This window comes from Dendropsophus ebraccatus, chromosome 6, assembly GCF_027789765.1.
Source record: "Dendropsophus ebraccatus isolate aDenEbr1 chromosome 6, aDenEbr1.pat, whole genome shotgun sequence".
Classification (NCBI taxonomy): domain Eukaryota; kingdom Metazoa; phylum Chordata; class Amphibia; order Anura; family Hylidae; genus Dendropsophus; species Dendropsophus ebraccatus.
In genome coordinates this window covers 150583356-150600883 of record NC_091459.1, presented here as the reverse complement: position 1 = coordinate 150600883, position 17528 = coordinate 150583356, and the positions used below count along the sequence as shown (strand labels likewise).

The window sequence follows — 17528 nt, the reverse complement described above, 5'->3', positions numbered from 1 at the left end:
CCCCCCCCCCGTCAGAGAGTGGCACATAGTCTCCCCCCTCCCATGTCAGAGAGCGCAAGAGTCCCCTGTGTCCAGATCTAATACAGGATCAGCGTTCAGCACAAGTTGGGTCACCTACACACCTGCCGCGTCTCTGCACTTACTGTTATGTTACTATTATAAATGTACCCTGTGCTGTATACCTGTACCCTGTGCTGTATACCTGTACCTTGTGCTGTATACCTGTACCCTGTGCTGTATACCTGTACCCTGTGCTGTATACCTGTACCCTGTGCTGTATACCTGTACCTTGTGCTGTATACCTGTACCCTGTGCTGTATACCTGTACCCTGTGCTGTATACCTGTACCCTGAGCTGTATACCTGTACCTTGTGCTGTATACCTGTACCCTGTGCTGTATACCTGTACCTTGTGCTGTATACCTGTACCCTGTGCTGTATACCTGTACCCTGTGCTGTATACCTGTACCTTGTGCTGTATAGCTGTGCGCTGTCTTGTATACCCGTACGCTGTGTTGTACAGCGTAGTATTATATGGGTACAGTATATTAGTAGTATATATGGGTACAGTATAGTATATGGGTACAGTGCAGTATATATGGGTACAGTGCAGTATATGGGCACAGTATAGTATATGGGCACAGTATAGTATATAGGTACAGTATAGTATATGGGTACAGTATAGTATATATGGGTACAGTGTAATATATGGGTACAGTGCAGTATATATGGGTACAGTGTAGTATATATGGGTACAGTATAGTATATGGGTACAGTGTAGTATATGGGTACAGTATAGTATATATGGGTACAGTATAGTATATGGGTACAGTGCAGTATATATGGGTACAGTATAGTATATGGGTACAGTGCAGTATATATAGGTACAGTATAGTATATGGGTACAGTATATTATATATGGGTACAGTGTAATATATGGGTACAGTGCAGTATATATGGGTACAGTGTAGTATATATGGGTACAGTATAGTATATGGGTACAGTGTAGTATATATGAGTACAGTATAGTATATGGGAACAGTATAGTATATGGGTACAGTTTAGTATATATGGGTACAGTGCAGTATATATGGGTACAGTGTAGTATATATGGGTACAGTGTAGTATATATGGGTACAGTATAGTATATATGGGTACAGTGTAGTATATGCATACAGTGTAGTATATATGGGTACAGTATAGTATATGGGTACAGTATAGTATATATGGGTACAGTATAGTATATATGGGTACAGTGTAGTATATATGGGTAGAGTATAGTATATATGGGTACAGTATAGTATATGGGTACAGTGCAGTATATATGGGTACAGTATAGTATATGGGTACAGTGCAGTATATATAGGTACAGTATAGTATATGGGTACAGTATATTATATATGGGTACAGTGTAATATATGGGTACAGTGCAGTATATATGGGTACAGTGTAGTATATATGGGTACAGTATAGTATATGGGTACAGTGTAGTATATATGAGTACAGTATAGTATATGGGAACAGTATAGTATATGGGTACAGTTTAGTATATATGGGTACAGTGCAGTATATATGGGTACAGTGTAGTATATATGGGTACAGTGTAGTATATATGGGTACAGTATAGTATATATGGGTACAGTGTAGTATATGCATACAGTGTAGTATATATGGGTACAGTATAGTATATGGGTACAGTATAGTATATATGGGTACAGTATAGTATATATGGGTACAGTGTAGTATATATGGGTAGAGTATAGTATATATGGGTACAGTATAGTATATATGGGTACAGTATAGTATATATGGGTACAGTGTAGTATATATGGGTACAGTGTAGTATATGCATACAGTGTAGTATATATGGGTACAGTATAGTATATATGGGTACAGTGTAGTATATATGGGTATAGTATATATGGGTACAGTATAGTATATATGGGTACAGTGTAGTATATATGGGTATAGTATATATGGGTACAGTGCAGTATATATGGGTACAGTGTAGTATATATGGGTACAGTATAGTATATATGGGTACAGTATAGTATATGGGTACAGTGCAGTATATATGGGTACAGTATAGTATATGGGTACAGTGCAGTATATATAGGTACAGTATAGTATATGGGTACAGTATATTATATATGGGTACAGTGTAATATATGGGTACAGTGCAGTATATATGGGTACAGTGTAGTATATATGGGTACAGTATAGTATATGGGTACAGTGTAGTATATATGAGTACAGTATAGTATATGGGTACAGTTTAGTATATATGGGTACAGTGCAGTATATATGGGTACAGTGTAGTATATATGGGTACAGTGTAGTATATATGGGTACAGTATAGTACATATGGGTACAGTGTAGTATATGCATACAGTGTAGTATATATGGGTACAGTGCAGTATATGGGTACAGTATAGTATATATGGGTACAGTATAGTATATATGGGTACAGTGTAGTATATATGGGTAGAGTATAGTATATATGGGTACAGTATAGTATATATGGGTACAGTGTAGTATATGGGTACAGTGTAGTATATATGGGTACAGTGTAGTATATATGGGTACAGTATAGTATATATGGGTACAGTGCAGTATATATGGGTACAGTGTAGTATATATGGGTACAGTGTAGTATATATGGGTACAGTATAGTATATATGGGTACAGTGTAGTATATATGGGTACAGTGTAGTATATGCATACAGTGTAGTATATATGGGTACAGTATAGTATATATGGGTACAGTGTAGTATATATGGGTATAGTATATATGGGTACAGTATAGTATATATGGGTACAGTGTAGTATATATGGGTATAGTATATATGGGTACAGTGCAGTATATATGGGTACAGTGTAGTATATATGGGTACAGTATAGTATATATGGGTACAGTATAGTATATGGGTACAGTGTAGTATATATGGGTATAGTATATATGGGTACAGTGTAGTATATATGGGTATAGTATATATGGGTACAGTGCAGTATATATGGGTACAGTATAGTATATATGGGTACAGTATAGTATATATGGGTACAGTATAGTATATGGGTACAGTGTAGTATATATGGGTACAGTATAGTATATGGGTACAGTGTAGTATATATGGGTACAGTGCAGTATATATGGGTACAGTATAGTATATGGGTACAGTGTAGTATATATGGGTACAGTGCAGTATATATGGGTAGAGTATAGTATATATGGGTACAGTGCAGTATATATGGGTACAGTGTAGTATATATGGGTACAGTATAGTATATATGGGTACAGTATAGTATATGGGTACAGTGTAGTATATATGGGTACAGTGCAGTATATATGGGTAGAGTATAGTATATATGGGTACAGTGCAGTATATATGGGTACAGTGCAGTATATATGGGTACAGTGCAGTATATATGGGTACAGTATAGTATATGGGTACAGTGTAGTATATATGGGTACAGTGCAGTATATATGGGTAGAGTATAGTATATATGGGTACAGTGCAGTATATATGGGTACAGTATAGTATATGGGTACAGTATAGTATATATGGGTACAGTGCAGTATATATGGGTACAGTGCAGTATATATGGGTACAGTATAGTATATATGGGTACAGTATAGTATATATGGGTACAGTATAGTATATGGGTACAGTGTAGTATATATGGGTACAGTATAGTATATGGGTACAGTGCAGTATATATGGGTACAGTGCAGTATAGATGGGTACAGTGCAGTATATGGGTACAGTATAGTTTATGGGTACAGTGTAGTATATATGGGTACAGTGTAGTATATATGGGTACAGTGTAGTATATATGGTTACAGTATAGTATATATGGGTACAGTGTAGTATATATGGGTACAGTATAGTATATATGGGTACAGTATAGTATATATGGGTACAGTGTAGTATATGGGTACAGTATAGTATATGGGTACAGTGTAGTATATATGGGTACAGTGCAGTATATATGGGTACAGTATAGTATATATGGGTACAGTGTAGTATATATGGGTACAGTATAGTATATGGGTACAGTATAGTATATGGGTACAGTGCAGTATATATGGGTACAGTGCAGTATATATGGGTAGAGTATAGTATATGGGTACAGTGCAGTATATATGGGTACAGTGCAGTATATATGGGTACAGTGCAGTATATATGGGTACAGTATAGTATATATGGGTACAGTGCAGTATATATGGGTACAGTATAGTATATATGGGTACAGTATAGTATATATGGGTACAGTGTAGTATATATGGGTACAGTGTAGTATATGGGTACAGTGCAGTATATATGGGTACAGTATAGTATATATGGGTAGAGTATAGTATATGGGTACAGTGCAGTATATATGGGTACAGTGTAGTATATATGGGTACAGTGCAGTATATATGGGTACAGTGCAGTATATATGGGTACAGTGCAGTATATATGGGTACAGTATAGTATATATGGGTACAGTGCAGTATATATGGGTACAGTGCAGTATATATGGGTACAGTGCAGTATATATGGGTACAGTATAGTATATATGGGTACAGTGCAGTATATATGGGTACAGTGCAGTATATATGGGTACAGTATAGTATATATGGGTACAGTGCAGTATATATGAGTACAGTGTAGTATATGGGTACAGTGCAGTATATATGGGTACAGTGCAGTATATATGAGTACAGTGTAGTATATGGGTACAGTGCAGTATATATGGGTACAGTGCAGTATATATGAGTACAGTGTAGTATATGGGTACAGTGTAGTATATATGGGTACAGTATAGTATATATGAGTACAGTGTAGTATATATGGGTACAGTATAGTATATGGGTACAGTATAGTATATGGGTACAGTATAGTATATATGGGTACAGTGCAGTATATATGGGTACAGTATAGTATATGGGTACAGTGTAGTAGTATATATGGGTACAGTGTAGTATATGGGTACAGTATAGTATATATGGGTACAGTGCAGTATATATGGGTACAGTATAGTATATGGGTACAGTGTAGTATATATGGGTACAGTGTAGTATATATGGGTACAGTGTAGTATATATGGGTACAGTATAGTATATGGGTACAGTATAGTATATATGGGTACAGTGCAGTATATATGGGTACAGTATAGTATATGGGTACAGTGCAGTATATATGGGTACAGTATAGTATATGGGTACAGTGTAGTATATATGGGTACAGTGCAGTATATATGGGTACAGTGCAGTATATATGGGTACAGTGTAGTATATGGGTACAGTGCAGTATATATGGGTACAGTATAGTATATATGGGTACAGTGCAGTATATATGGGTACAGTGTAGTATATGGGTACAGTGCAGTATATATGGGTACAGTGTAGTATATGGGTACAGTATAGTATATATGGGTACAGTGTAGTATATGGGTACAGTGCAGTATATGGGTACAGTATAGTATATATGGGTACAGTATAGTATATATGGGTACAGTATAGTATATATGGGTACAGTGCAGTATATGGGTACAGTGCAGTATATATGGGTACAGTGTAGTATATATGGGTACAGTATAGTATATATGGGTACAGTATAGTATATATGGGTACAGTATAGTATATATGGGTACAGTGTAGTATATATGGGTACAGTGTAGTATATGGGTACAGTATAGTATATATGGGTACAGTGCAGTATATGGGTACAGTATAGTATATATGGGTACAGTATAGTATATATGGGTACAGTATAGTATATATGGGTACAGTGTAGTATATATGGGTACAGTGTAGTATATATGGGTACAGTATAGTATATATGGGTACAGTGTAGTATATATGGGTACAGTATAGTATATATGGGTACAGTATAGTATATATGGGTACAGTATAGTATATATGGGTACAGTGTAGTATATATGGGTAGAGTATAGTATATGGGTACAGTGCAGTATATATGGGTACAGTATAGTATATATGGGTATAGTATATGGGTACAGTGCAGTATATATGGGTACAGTATAGTATATATGGGTATAGTATATGGGTACAGTGCAGTATATATGGGTACAGTATAGTATATATGGGTATAGTATATGGGTACAGTGCAGTATATATGGGTACAGTGTAGTAGGGTGCGGGTACGGCGGCTCGGCACGGTCTATACACGTCACACACGCTCCCGGTCACCGCAGTCGCCGCCATTAGTCACACACAGAACAAGACATCAATCAGATAGAGCGGAGCGCTACACGCATGCGCAATACCATCGCGCCATTGTCCCGTTTCTGTGCATGCGCAGCACACAGTTTCCGCCCTCCGGGCAACTCCGCCCCCGCACGCATGCGTAGATGGGCGCGGGAGCACAGCGCATGCGTGGTAGTCCGAGGCGCCGCTCTTGTAGGATTTCCGATGAACGGGAAGTTGTAGTTTGTTGGGGAAGGAGCGGGAGCGCTGTAACGGGACGGCCCGAGAGACGGAGCGCGGACTGGAGAGACACGTGGTGACGCCGGTCGTGTGACGTCATACGTCGCCTTTAATTGATGTGGAGATAATCGCTATGACATCACAGAAGAAGATGGCGGAGGGCGGGGGCCCCTCAGACAACAAGAACACCCTGAAAAAGACCAAGTTTGACCTGCGGATTGTGCAGTCGTACCTGAGCCGTGCGCGGGAGGAGCGCCCCCTGCTTTCCATCCCGGTGGGAGAGCTGGATGACCACCTGTCCACCTTCATCCGCACCCACCGTAAGCCGGACGGTTCGGAGTACGAGGCGGGCACGCTGCGCGGCATCCTGGGCAGCCTGGACCGCCACTTCGAGAGGAATGCCTACCCGCACGCCATCTACCGCTCCAAGGAGACCAAGTTTAAGAAGACGGTGAGCGCCATGCGGGAGCGCCAGTCCTACCTGAAGAGCCTGGGCCGCGGCGCCCCCAGCAGTGCAGGCGGAGGCGGCGGCAGCAGCAGCGGAGGAGGGGGGGGAGGGCAGGCCGAGCCCCTGAGCGAGCGTGACATAGAGCGGCTGTACGCCACCGGCGCCATCGGCCTGCACAGCCCCACCGCACTCCTGCACATGCTCTTCTTCAACATCGGCCTCCACTTCAGCCTCCGCACCCTGGAGCAGCACGCCCTCCGCTGGGGCGACATCGCCCTCAAGTCTGACCCCCAGGGACGCAAGTATCTGGAGCACACCAAGAAGCTGGGGGCCGGCCGGGGCCCTCACCGCCTGCACCCCGGACACACCATGAGGATGCAGATCTACGAGAGTCCCGAGCAGCCTGACCGTGACGTGGTGAAAGCCTACGAGAAGTACGCCAGCGAGCGGCCCGACAAGATGAAGGCCAAGGATGCACCCTTTTACCTCACCCCACAGCCCGACCACCGCCCCGGATACGCACGCTGGTTCAAGAACCTGCCGGTGGGTGAGGCCAGGATCAGGGGCATCATGAAGCACCTCAAGATGGCTGCTGGCCTGTCACCCAAACAGAGGCTGCAGGATGAGACGGTGAATGGCTGCCAGAGCAATGGCCACGCTGTAAAGAAAGAGGGTGCGTGGCGTGGCTGAGAACAGCAGAACGTACAGGACATGGGACACCATAGGACATTATGGGAATCTGGGGAAAGCTGGGTGACTGGAGGACTCTGGGGGGGGGCAAGCTGGGTGACTGGAGAGAGAACACAGGGGGGGGGGGGTTGCTTGGTAACCAGAGGACATTGGGGGGGGGGGAAGGAGGGAAAGCAGGGTAACTGGAAAACCGGAGGTGGGGTGGGGGAGAGAAAGCTGGGTGACTGGAGGAAATGGTGGGGGAGTCGCTCAGGCCTTGATAACCGCCCATCTTCTCTCTGTTACAGATGAGGAGGTGCCGTATATGGAGCCCGGACCCTGTGAAGCCGCCATCAAAGAGGAGTGGGAGGAGCCAGAAGATCTGGGGGCCCAGGAGAAGAGCCTGATCCCTGGGCGGGTAAGTGCTCAGGGGACTGTAGTAGCTGTATATAAGGATGGGGGAGCAAAAGTGTATAGTTCAGCTCTAGAGGGAAGAATCGTCGGCTCCATCTTAAGGGGAGGAGTCGCCACCTCAGTGGCTGAATCTGTCCTAGAGACTCCTGGGCCATGTACACAGAGCATTGTATAGAGCCGCTGCTCAGTGAGAAGTGGTGGGGGGGCTGGGGTGGTGTGCCGGACATCACTGCTGCCGGGGTCCGGGGCTCACCGTGTAATCACTGCTGCCGGGGGTCCGGGGCTCACCGTGTAATCACTGCTGCCGGGGGTCCGGGGCTCACCGTGTAATCACTGCTGCCGGGGGCCCGGGCCCTGATATATACGGAGCAGTCTCTGCTGCCTCTGTAATCAGATATCGCTGATGGCGTCTCTATCACTCGTCGCTGATGGTGTCTCTCGTCACTGACTGTGTCTCTCTCGCTTGCTCGCTCGTCACTGATGCAGACATGAAACCCACTAAGACCCAGTAGGGAATGACTCAGGGATGGGAAACCTTCGGCCCTCCAGCGACGCTTTGGCTCTCCAGGCATGATGGGAATTGTAGATTTGCAACCGCTAGAGGGCTGAAGGTTCCCCAGCCTTGGAATAACTCCTCTTTAAAGAGAACCAATCACCTAAATATAACTGTCCCTATTATGAAAGTATATCTCTCCCTAACTCTATTCATGAAGATACAGACTGCATTTGCAGGCTGTATCTTTATACTTTACCCGATCCTCTGTTCCCTGGCTGTTCCGGTGGGCGCCGCCATCTTGATGACGTCACTTGCGTTCCAGCGTTGCGTTCCAGCGTGACGTCATCAAGATGGCTCCGCCGCCGGAACAGCCAGGGAACAGAGGATCTGGTAAAGTATAAAGATACAGACTGCAAAGGCAGTCTGTATCTTCATAGATAGACTTCATGAAGATACAGACTGCATTTGCAGTCTGTATCTTTATACTTTACCTATCCTCTGATTCAGTGCCGCAAGGCCGGGCGCCGCCATCCTAATTACGGGCCTTGGGTTCCACCGCTGGAACGCAAGTGACGTAATCAAGATGGCGGCGTCGGCCTTGCTGCACCGAAGAAGAGGATAGGTAAAGTATAAAGATACAGACTGCAGAGGCAGTCTGTATCTTAATAAATAGATTAGAGAAGACGGACTTTAGATAATACACAGCGATCTTGCGCTGTATAGCGCGAGATCACTGTGTATTAACGGAGCGGCGGGCAAAGGATCATGGGAACCTTTCCTTCCGATCTGCATGATGGGAGTTTCCTGTCTCACGCCGGCTCTTTTGAAAAGAGCCGGCTCGAGACAGGAAAGTAAAAAGTGAATAATTAAAAAACGTGACAGTAAAAATAATGAATTATATTTCAATAAAATTACGATTTACATCTAATTAGGGAATAAATTTTTTTTAACTTTCTTCCATGATTGGTTCTCTTTAAAGTTCCAAGCGCAGGTGCAGTAAAACCAGTGTACAGAGTTGCAGACTGCGCTCTATGTGAACGGCGGTATACAGACTGCGCTCTATGTGAACGGCGGTATACAGACTGCGCTCTATGTGAACGGCGGTATACAGACTGCGCTCTATGTGAACGGCGGTATACAGACTGCGCTCTATGTGAACGGCGGTATACAGACCGCGCTCTATGTGAACGGCGGTATACAGACCGCGCTCTATGTGAACGGCGGTATACAGACTGCGCTCTATGTGAACGGCGGTATGCAGACCGCGCTCTGTGCGCGCGGCGGTATGCAGACCGCGCTCTGTGCGCGCGGCGGTATGCAGACCGCGCTCTGTGCGCGCGGCGGTATGCAGACCGCGCTCTGTGCGCGCGGCGGTATGCAGACCGCGCTCTGTGCGCGCGGCGGTATGCAGACCGCGCTCTGTGCGCGCGGCGGTATGCAGACCGCGCTCTGTGCGCGCGGCGGTATGCAGACCGCGCTCTGTGCGCGCGGCGGTATGCAGACCGCGCTCTGTGCGCGCGGCGGTATGCAGACCGCGCTCTGTGCGCGCGGCGGTATGCAGACCGCGCTCTGTGCGCGCGGCGGTATGCAGACCGCGCTCTGTGCGCGCGGCGGTATGCAGACCGCGCTCTGTGCGCGCGGCGGTATGCAGACCGCGCTCTGTGCGCGCGGCGGTATGCAGACCGCGCTCTGTGCGCGCGGCGGTATGCAGACCGCGCTCTGTGCGCGCGGCGGTATGCAGACCGCGCTCTGTGCGCGCGGCGGTATGCAGACCGCGCTCTGTGCGCGCGGCGGTATGCAGACCGCGCTCTGTGCGCGCGGCGGTATGCAGACCGCGCTCTGTGCGCGCGGCGGTATGCAGACCGCGCTCTGTGCGCGCGGCGGTATGCAGACCGCGCTCTGTGCGCGCGGCGGTATGCAGACCGCGCTCTGTGCGCGCGGCGGTATGCAGACCGCGCTCTGTGCGCGCGGCGGTATGCAGACCGCGCTCTGTGCGCGCGGCGGTATGCAGACCGCGCTCTGTGCGCGCGGCGGTATGCAGACCGCGCTCTGTGCGCGCGGCGGTATGCAGACCGCGCTCTGTGCGCGCGGCGGTATGCAGACCGCGCTCTGTGCGCGCGGCGGTATGCAGACCGCGCTCTGTGCGCGCGGCGGTATGCAGACCGCGCTCTGTGCGCGCGGCGGTATGCAGACCGCGCTCTGTGCGCGCGGCGGTATGCAGACCGCGCTCTGTGCGCGCGGCGGTATGCAGACCGCGCTCTGTGCGCGCGGCGGTATGCAGACCGCGCTCTGTGCGCGCGGCGGTATGCAGACCGCGCTCTGTGCGCGCGGCGGTATGCAGACCGCGCTCTGTGCGCGCGGCGGTATGCAGACCGCGCTCTGTGCGCGCGGCGGTATGCAGACCGCGCTCTGTGCGCGCGGCGGTATGCAGACCGCGCTCTGTGCGCGCGGCGGTATGCAGACCGCGCTCTGTGCGCGCGGCGGTATGCAGACCGCGCTCTGTGCGCGCGGCGGTATGCAGACCGCGCTCTGTGCGCGCGGCGGTATGCAGACCGCGCTCTGTGCGCGCGGCGGTATGCAGACCGCGCTCTGTGCGCGTGGCGGCATGCAGACCGCGCTTGCAGGGCTGGATATTCTAAAACACTATTTAGTAAAATGCGCCAATGCCTTCCAACTCCCTAATACCGGGGAGTCCAGAGTTCAGAGTCTGCCTGTGACCATAGCATAGCACTGATCAGTGTTATCTGTGATCATTACATAGAGCCTGCCTGTGGCCATAGCGCTGATCAGTGTTATCTGTGATCATTACATACAGCCTGCCTGTGGCCATAGCACTGATCAGTGTTATATGTGATCATTACATACAGCCTGCCTGTGGCCATAGCGCTGATCAGTGTTATCTGTGATCATTACATACAGCCTGCCTGTGACCATAGCATTGATCAGTGTTATCTGTGATCATTACATAGAGCCTGTCTGTGACCATAGCACTGATCAGTGTTATCTGTGATCATTACATAGAGCCTGCCTGTGGCCATAGCAGTGATCAGTGTTATCTGTGATCATTACATACAGCCTGCCTGTGGCCATAGCACTGATCAGTGTTATCTGTGATCATTACATACAGCCTGCCTGTGACCATAGCATTGATCAGTGTTATCTGTGATCATTACATACAGCCTGTCTGTGGCCATAGCTCTGATCAGTGTTATCTGTGATCATTACATACAGCCTGTCTGTGACCATAGCATTGATCAGTGTTATCTGTGATCATTACATACAGCCTGCCTGTGGCCATAGCTCTGATCAGTGTTATCTGTGATCATTATATACAGCCTGCCTGTGACCATAGCATAGCACTGATCAGTGTTATCTGTGATCATTACATAGAGCCTGTCTGTGACCATAGCACTGATCAGTGTTATCTGTGATCAGTATAATTGCACATTGTTATTCCTTCTGATCCCAGCAAAACAAATAAACAATCATAGTAACGATCATAACTAACGATTATCGTTATGTGTAATATGGTGAACGATTTCAGGTTAACAATAAACAATCTCATTTGCTATCGTTAGTCGTTCAAAATCGCTCCGTGTAATAGGACCCTTAATGTTCCTCGCTAAGCTGTGGTGCTATGCTACAGAATTGTGCCTGTCAATAGCATAACTCTCAAAGGTGAGTGTCTATACTATGGACACCCCACCCCCTCCCCAGGAAGGATCTAACATACTGAACACACTATGCTTTTTTTCTAGCTCGTCCCTGATGGCCTCTCTCTCTCTCCCCCGTCACTGATGGCCTCTCTCTCTCTCTCTCCCCCGTCACTGATGGCCTCTCTCTCTCTCTCCCGTCACTGATGGCGTCTCTCTCTCTCTCTCCCGTCACTGATGGCGTCTCTCTCTCCCGTCACTGATGGCGTCTCTCTCTCTCTCCCGTCACTGATGGCGTCTCTCTCTCTCTCCCGTCACTGATGGCGTCTCTCTCTCTCTCTCTCCCGTCACTGACGGCCTCTCTCTCTCTCTCTCCCGTCACTGACGGCCTCTCTCTCTCTCTCTCCCGTCACTGACGGCCTCTCTCTCTCTCTCTCCCGTCACTGACGGCCTCTCTCTCTCTCTCTCTCCCGTCACTGACGGCCTCTCTCTCTCTCTCTCCCGTCACTGACGGCCTCTCTCTCTCTCTCTCCCGTCACTGACGGCCTCTCTCTCTCTCTCTCCCGTCACTGACGGCCTCTCTCTCTCTCTCTCCCGTCACTGACGGCCTCTCTCTCTCTCTCTCCCGTCACTGACGGCCTCTCTCTCTCTCTCTCCCGTCACTGACGGCCTCTCTCTCTCTCTCTCCCGTCACTGTCGGCCTCTCTCTCTCTCTCTCCCGTCACTGACGGCCTCTCTCTCTCTCTCTCCCGTCACTGACGGCCCCCTCTCTCTCTCTCTCTCTCTCTCTCTCTCTCTCTCTCTCTCTCTCTCTCTCTCTCTCTCCCGTCACTGACGGTCTCTCTCTCTCTCTCTCTCTCTCCTGTCCACCCTGACCCAGGGTCTCTCTCTCTCTCTCTCTCTCTCTCTCTCTCTCCCGTCACTGACGGTCTCTCTCTCTCTCTCTCTCTCTCTCTCTCTCCCGTCACTGACGGTCTCTCTCTCTCTCTCTCTCTCCCGTCACTGACGGTCTCTCTCTCTCTCTCTCTCTCTCTCCCGTCACTGACGGTCTCTCTCTCTCTCTCTCTCTCTCTCTCTCTCCCGTCACTGACGGCCTCTCTCTCTCTCTCCCGTCACTGACGGCCTCTCTCTCTCTCTCTCCCGTCACTGACGGCCTCTCTCTCTCTCTCTCCCGTCACTGACGGCCTCTCTCTCTCTCTCTCCCGTCACTGACGGCCTCTCTCTCTCTCTCTCTCTCTCTCTCTCTCTCGTCACTGACGGCCTCCCTCTCTCTCTCTCTCTCTCTCTCTCTCTCTCTCGTCACTGACGGCCTCCCTCTCTCTCTCTCTCTCTCTCTCTCTCTCTCTCCCGTCACTGATGGCCTCTCTCTCTCCCCCCCCCCCGTCACTGACGGACTCTCTCTCTCTCTAGGGTCTGGTGACGTTCCATGACGTTGCGGCTTATTTCACGGCCAAGGAGTGGGGAAGTCTGGAGGACTGGCAGAAGGAGCTGTACAAGAATGTGATGCGGGAGATTCATGCCGCCCTGGAGGGCATGGGTAAGGAGTGTGGGGGAGGGGTAAGGAGTGTGGGGGAGGGGTAAGCAGTTTCCTCCGGGTGGGTGGGGGGCTGGCTCAGGTCTCAGGTTCCGGTTTTGCTGCGGTTCTTCACGATTTTCTCTCTTTTCCCATCTCCTCTACAGGATACAAGATCATAAATGGAGACGTCCTCCTAAAGATCACAGACAAGGAGCGGAGGGGCCCCGACCCCGGACAGGGTGAGTGGGATCATGTGACCCTGAGGATCCGTACAGGGCAAGGAGAGGGGGCGCTTTTGTGGTTTGTGCAGTGTAAAACATGAAGGCTGCTCACTCACCCTCCTTTCTTTTATGACAGCACCAGGGGGCAGCGTCACCCCCGACATCCTGCTGAGGATCAAACACGACAGCGGAGGGGAACAAGAGGAAGTTGAAGAGGAGCAAGACACATCCAGCCCCAGTGAGTAACATCCAGAGCTGCACTCACTATTCTGCTGTTACATCATATCTCATCCTCCAGAGCTGCACTCACTATTCTGCTGTTAAATCATATCTCATCCTCCAGAGCTGCACTCACTATTCTACTGTTACATCATGTCTCATCCTCCAGAGCTGCACTCACTATTCTGCTGCTACATTATGTCTCATCCTTCAGAGCTGCACTCACTATTCTGCTGTTACATCATATCTCATCCTCCAGAGCTGCACTCACTATTCTGCTGTTACATCATGTCTCACCCTCCAGAGCTGCACTCACTATTCTATTTTATGTTATCACTGACCGCTCTTTGGTTCCAGGTCTCCCGGGGTTTGATCCGGATCTTCCCCTCTGGTCCCTCAAAGAAGACACAAATCCTGCAGAGGATGACAAGGAACAGACCCTCCTCCCTGACCCTGGTGTGTATGTGTGATGGTGAAGGGAGTGGCCACTGCTGTGATCTTCTGGGGGGGGGGTGTTGTCAGTAGGGAGTCTTCTGCGATCCTCTGGGGTGTCCTGTCAATGGGGTGTGTGTGTCTGTCCTGTCTGTGTGCGGGTGCTGTGGGTGCACCTTCGGGGTGCGTCCTTTTAGTGTGGGGGGGGGGTGCTGCGCTCCTCTGGGGTGTGTTCTTTTAGTGTGTGTGTGTGTGTGGGGGGGGGGGGGTGCTGTGATCCTCTGGGGTGTGTTCTGTCAGTAGGAAGTGTCGTGCGCTCCTCTGGGGTGTGTCCTTTCAATGTGGGGGGGTGCTGTGATGCTTGGGGGGGGGCGTGTCCTGCACTCCTCTTGGGTGCGTCCTTTCAATGTGGGGGTGCTGTGATGGCGTGTCCTGCGCTCCTCTGGGGTGTGTCCTTTCAATGTGGTGGGTGCTGTGATGCTTGAGGGGGGGCGTGTCCTGTGCTCCTCTGGGGTGCATCCTTTCAATGTGGGGGTGCTGTGATGCTGGGGGGGGGGGGGCATGTCCTGCGCTCCTCTGGGGTGCGTCCTTTCAATGTGGGGGTGCTGTGATGCTGGGGGGGGGGGTGCGTCCTGCGCTCCTCTGGGGTGTGTCCTTTCAATGTGGGGGTGCTGTGATGCTGGGGGGGGGGCGCGTCCTGCGCTCCTCTGGGGTGCGTCCTTTCAGTGTGTGGATGCTTTTTTGCTTGTGGGGTGTGTCCTGTGCTCCTCTGGGGTGGGTCCTTTCAGTGTGTGGATGCTGTGATGCTTGGGGGGGGGCGTGTCCTGCGCTCCTCAGGGGTGGCTCCTTTCAGTGTGTGAGTGCTGTGATGCTTGGGGGCGTGTCCTGCGCTCCTCAGGGGTGGGTCCTTTCAGTGTGTGAGTGCTGTGATGCTTGGGGGCGTGTCCTGCGCTCCTCTGGGGTGGGTCCTTTCAGTGTGTGGGGCGTGTCCTGTGCTCCTCAGGGGTGGGTCCTTTCAGTGTGTGGGGCGTGTTCTGTCAGTCCCTCCCTCCTCACTGACCTCCTTATCCTTCTCCAGATGCAGACATCATCTCCCTGTCTCAGCCCAGCTTCTCCTCGTACCGGGAGTCTTTACCAGGTATCTCCACCCTCTGTGTCAGCACCCGACCAAGGCCTGGTAAGAGGAAGCGGCGCCCCCCTCAGAGGAGGAGGTATGAGCAGATGCCGGATTCTGAAGGTGACGAGGATGATGACAACAATCCCAAGCAGCGGCTGCCGGTCCGCGACCTTCCCCCCGAGGAGCGAGATGACTGGATGCCTCACGAGAAGCTCTACCAGTGCGACCTGTGCGAGCGGACCTTCAGCGACCGCACCATCCCCCAAGGGACGTTCCAGTCCTGCCCTCAGTGCGGGGGCACCCTACACCCGCTCCGGGGTCAGCTGCCTGACACTCAGACAGTCCGTTACCATGAAGCTGGAGGAAGCTTGGGCCACGTGAAGGGCCCAGTGGGATGAGCCTCTCTGTGGCGCCCTCTACCCTTCCCCATCCACACTGGATCATAATTTATTCTGGGGGTGGAGGGCGTTGTGCCCCCATGGTCGTCAGCACGGACTCGGGCCAGGACAGTGTTAGGGCCGCAGCTGTGCCTTATATCCCAGTCTTCCTCCTTGTTAGATTGGCCGCTCAGTGGACGTCCTCTGCGGCTCGGTGATCGGGCTGCACATGGCCATTAGGGCATTTTAGTGGGCGTTGATGCAGCAGCCGCAGCCCCGCAGGCATTTCTGTGGCATCGGTCAGTATTACATGTGAGGCCGTCGTGCTGCTGCATTGTTTTTAACCCTTTCCTGTTTTAATATTTTTTTATGTTAATGTGAAACACTGCGGAGGCGGGGCTAAACAGTGGAGGCGGAGCTGAACTCTGCTACTAAGAGCTTGTGGCTGGGGTGTGGCCACTCTATAAGGGGGATCCTGAGTGCATTGTACTACCCTGACCCTATTGGGGGTTTCAGATCTTACATCATCAGTGTCTTATCTGCTGCTAACCTCCAGAGCTGCACTCACTATTCTGCTGTTACATCATGTCTCATCCTCCAGAGCTGCACTCACTATTCTGCTGTTCCATCATGTCTCATCCTCCAGAGCTGTACTCACTATTCTGCTGTTCCATCCTGTCTCATCCTCCAGAGCTGCACTCACTATTCTGCTGTTGGGTTGCATTCATACTGAGGAATAGGCAAGAAATCTGCTCTTAATCTCTGCTTTAAATTCCTCCTGTAAAATATAAGCAGAGCAATGCCTATTGTGTCCAATGGGATCTCCGCTCTGTCGTTCACACTGCAGAATTGGCTTTCCACCCAAAGGGTCAGGTCACTCGGAGTAAGGGGCAGAATTCTGCGACAGAACATGTCAGCTCATTGAGTGGAGAGCCGTGCGAGTCCTCCCATAGACAGCTTGTATGACACTGAGGCTGGCGGGATTCCCGCCTCTCTTAGGCCCCGTTCCCACTGAGCAAAGCTAGCGGAATTCCGCGACGGAATTGTCCGCCGCGGAATGCCGTTAGCCTCCCGCTCATAATGGGAGTCTATGGGAGGCGCGCGCTCCTGCCCTGTCCGCGCTGAAGAATGAACATGTTCATTCTTCAGCGCGGACAGGGCAGGAGCGCGCGCCTCCCATAGAGTCCCATTATGAGCGGGAGGCTAACGGCATTCCGCGGCGGACAATTCCGTCGCGGAATTCCGCTACCTTTGCTCAGTGGGAACGGAGCCTTACTCCGTGTGAACTGGCCCAAAGAATTGACTTTCTGCAAGAGGAATCCTATAGAAGTCAATGGAGGCTTAGATTATGCTCCTATTCTTTCCTTTTCAATTCCTTGCCTATTCCTCAGTGTGAAAGCACCCTTACATCATGTCTGATCCTCCAGAGCTGCACTCACTATTCTGTTATATCATGTCTCCAAATCAGAGAATTGTACCTGTATTTCAGGAGGCAGAATAGTGAGTGCAGCTCTGGAGGATGAGACATGATGTA

The 17528-nt window shown here is 49.8% G+C and overlaps 2 protein-coding genes across 2 annotated transcripts in view; one reads left to right on the top strand and one right to left on the bottom strand.

Annotated features, from left to right (window-relative positions):
* Window positions 1-17528, bottom strand: part of GCKR (glucokinase regulator) — a 79133-nt gene that overhangs the window by 37825 nt on the left and 23780 nt on the right. The gene's annotated exons all lie outside the window — the stretch shown is intronic.
* Window positions 6370-17024, top strand: LOC138795161 (uncharacterized). The gene is made up of 7 exons (XM_069974146.1): window positions 6370-7553; window positions 7858-7967; window positions 13523-13649; window positions 13793-13867; window positions 13986-14087; window positions 14426-14524; window positions 15579-17024. The coding sequence occupies exons 1-7, from the start codon at window positions 6566-6568 to the stop codon at window positions 16013-16015; spliced, it is 1938 nt and encodes a 645-aa protein (XP_069830247.1). The 5' UTR covers window positions 6370-6565; the 3' UTR covers window positions 16016-17024.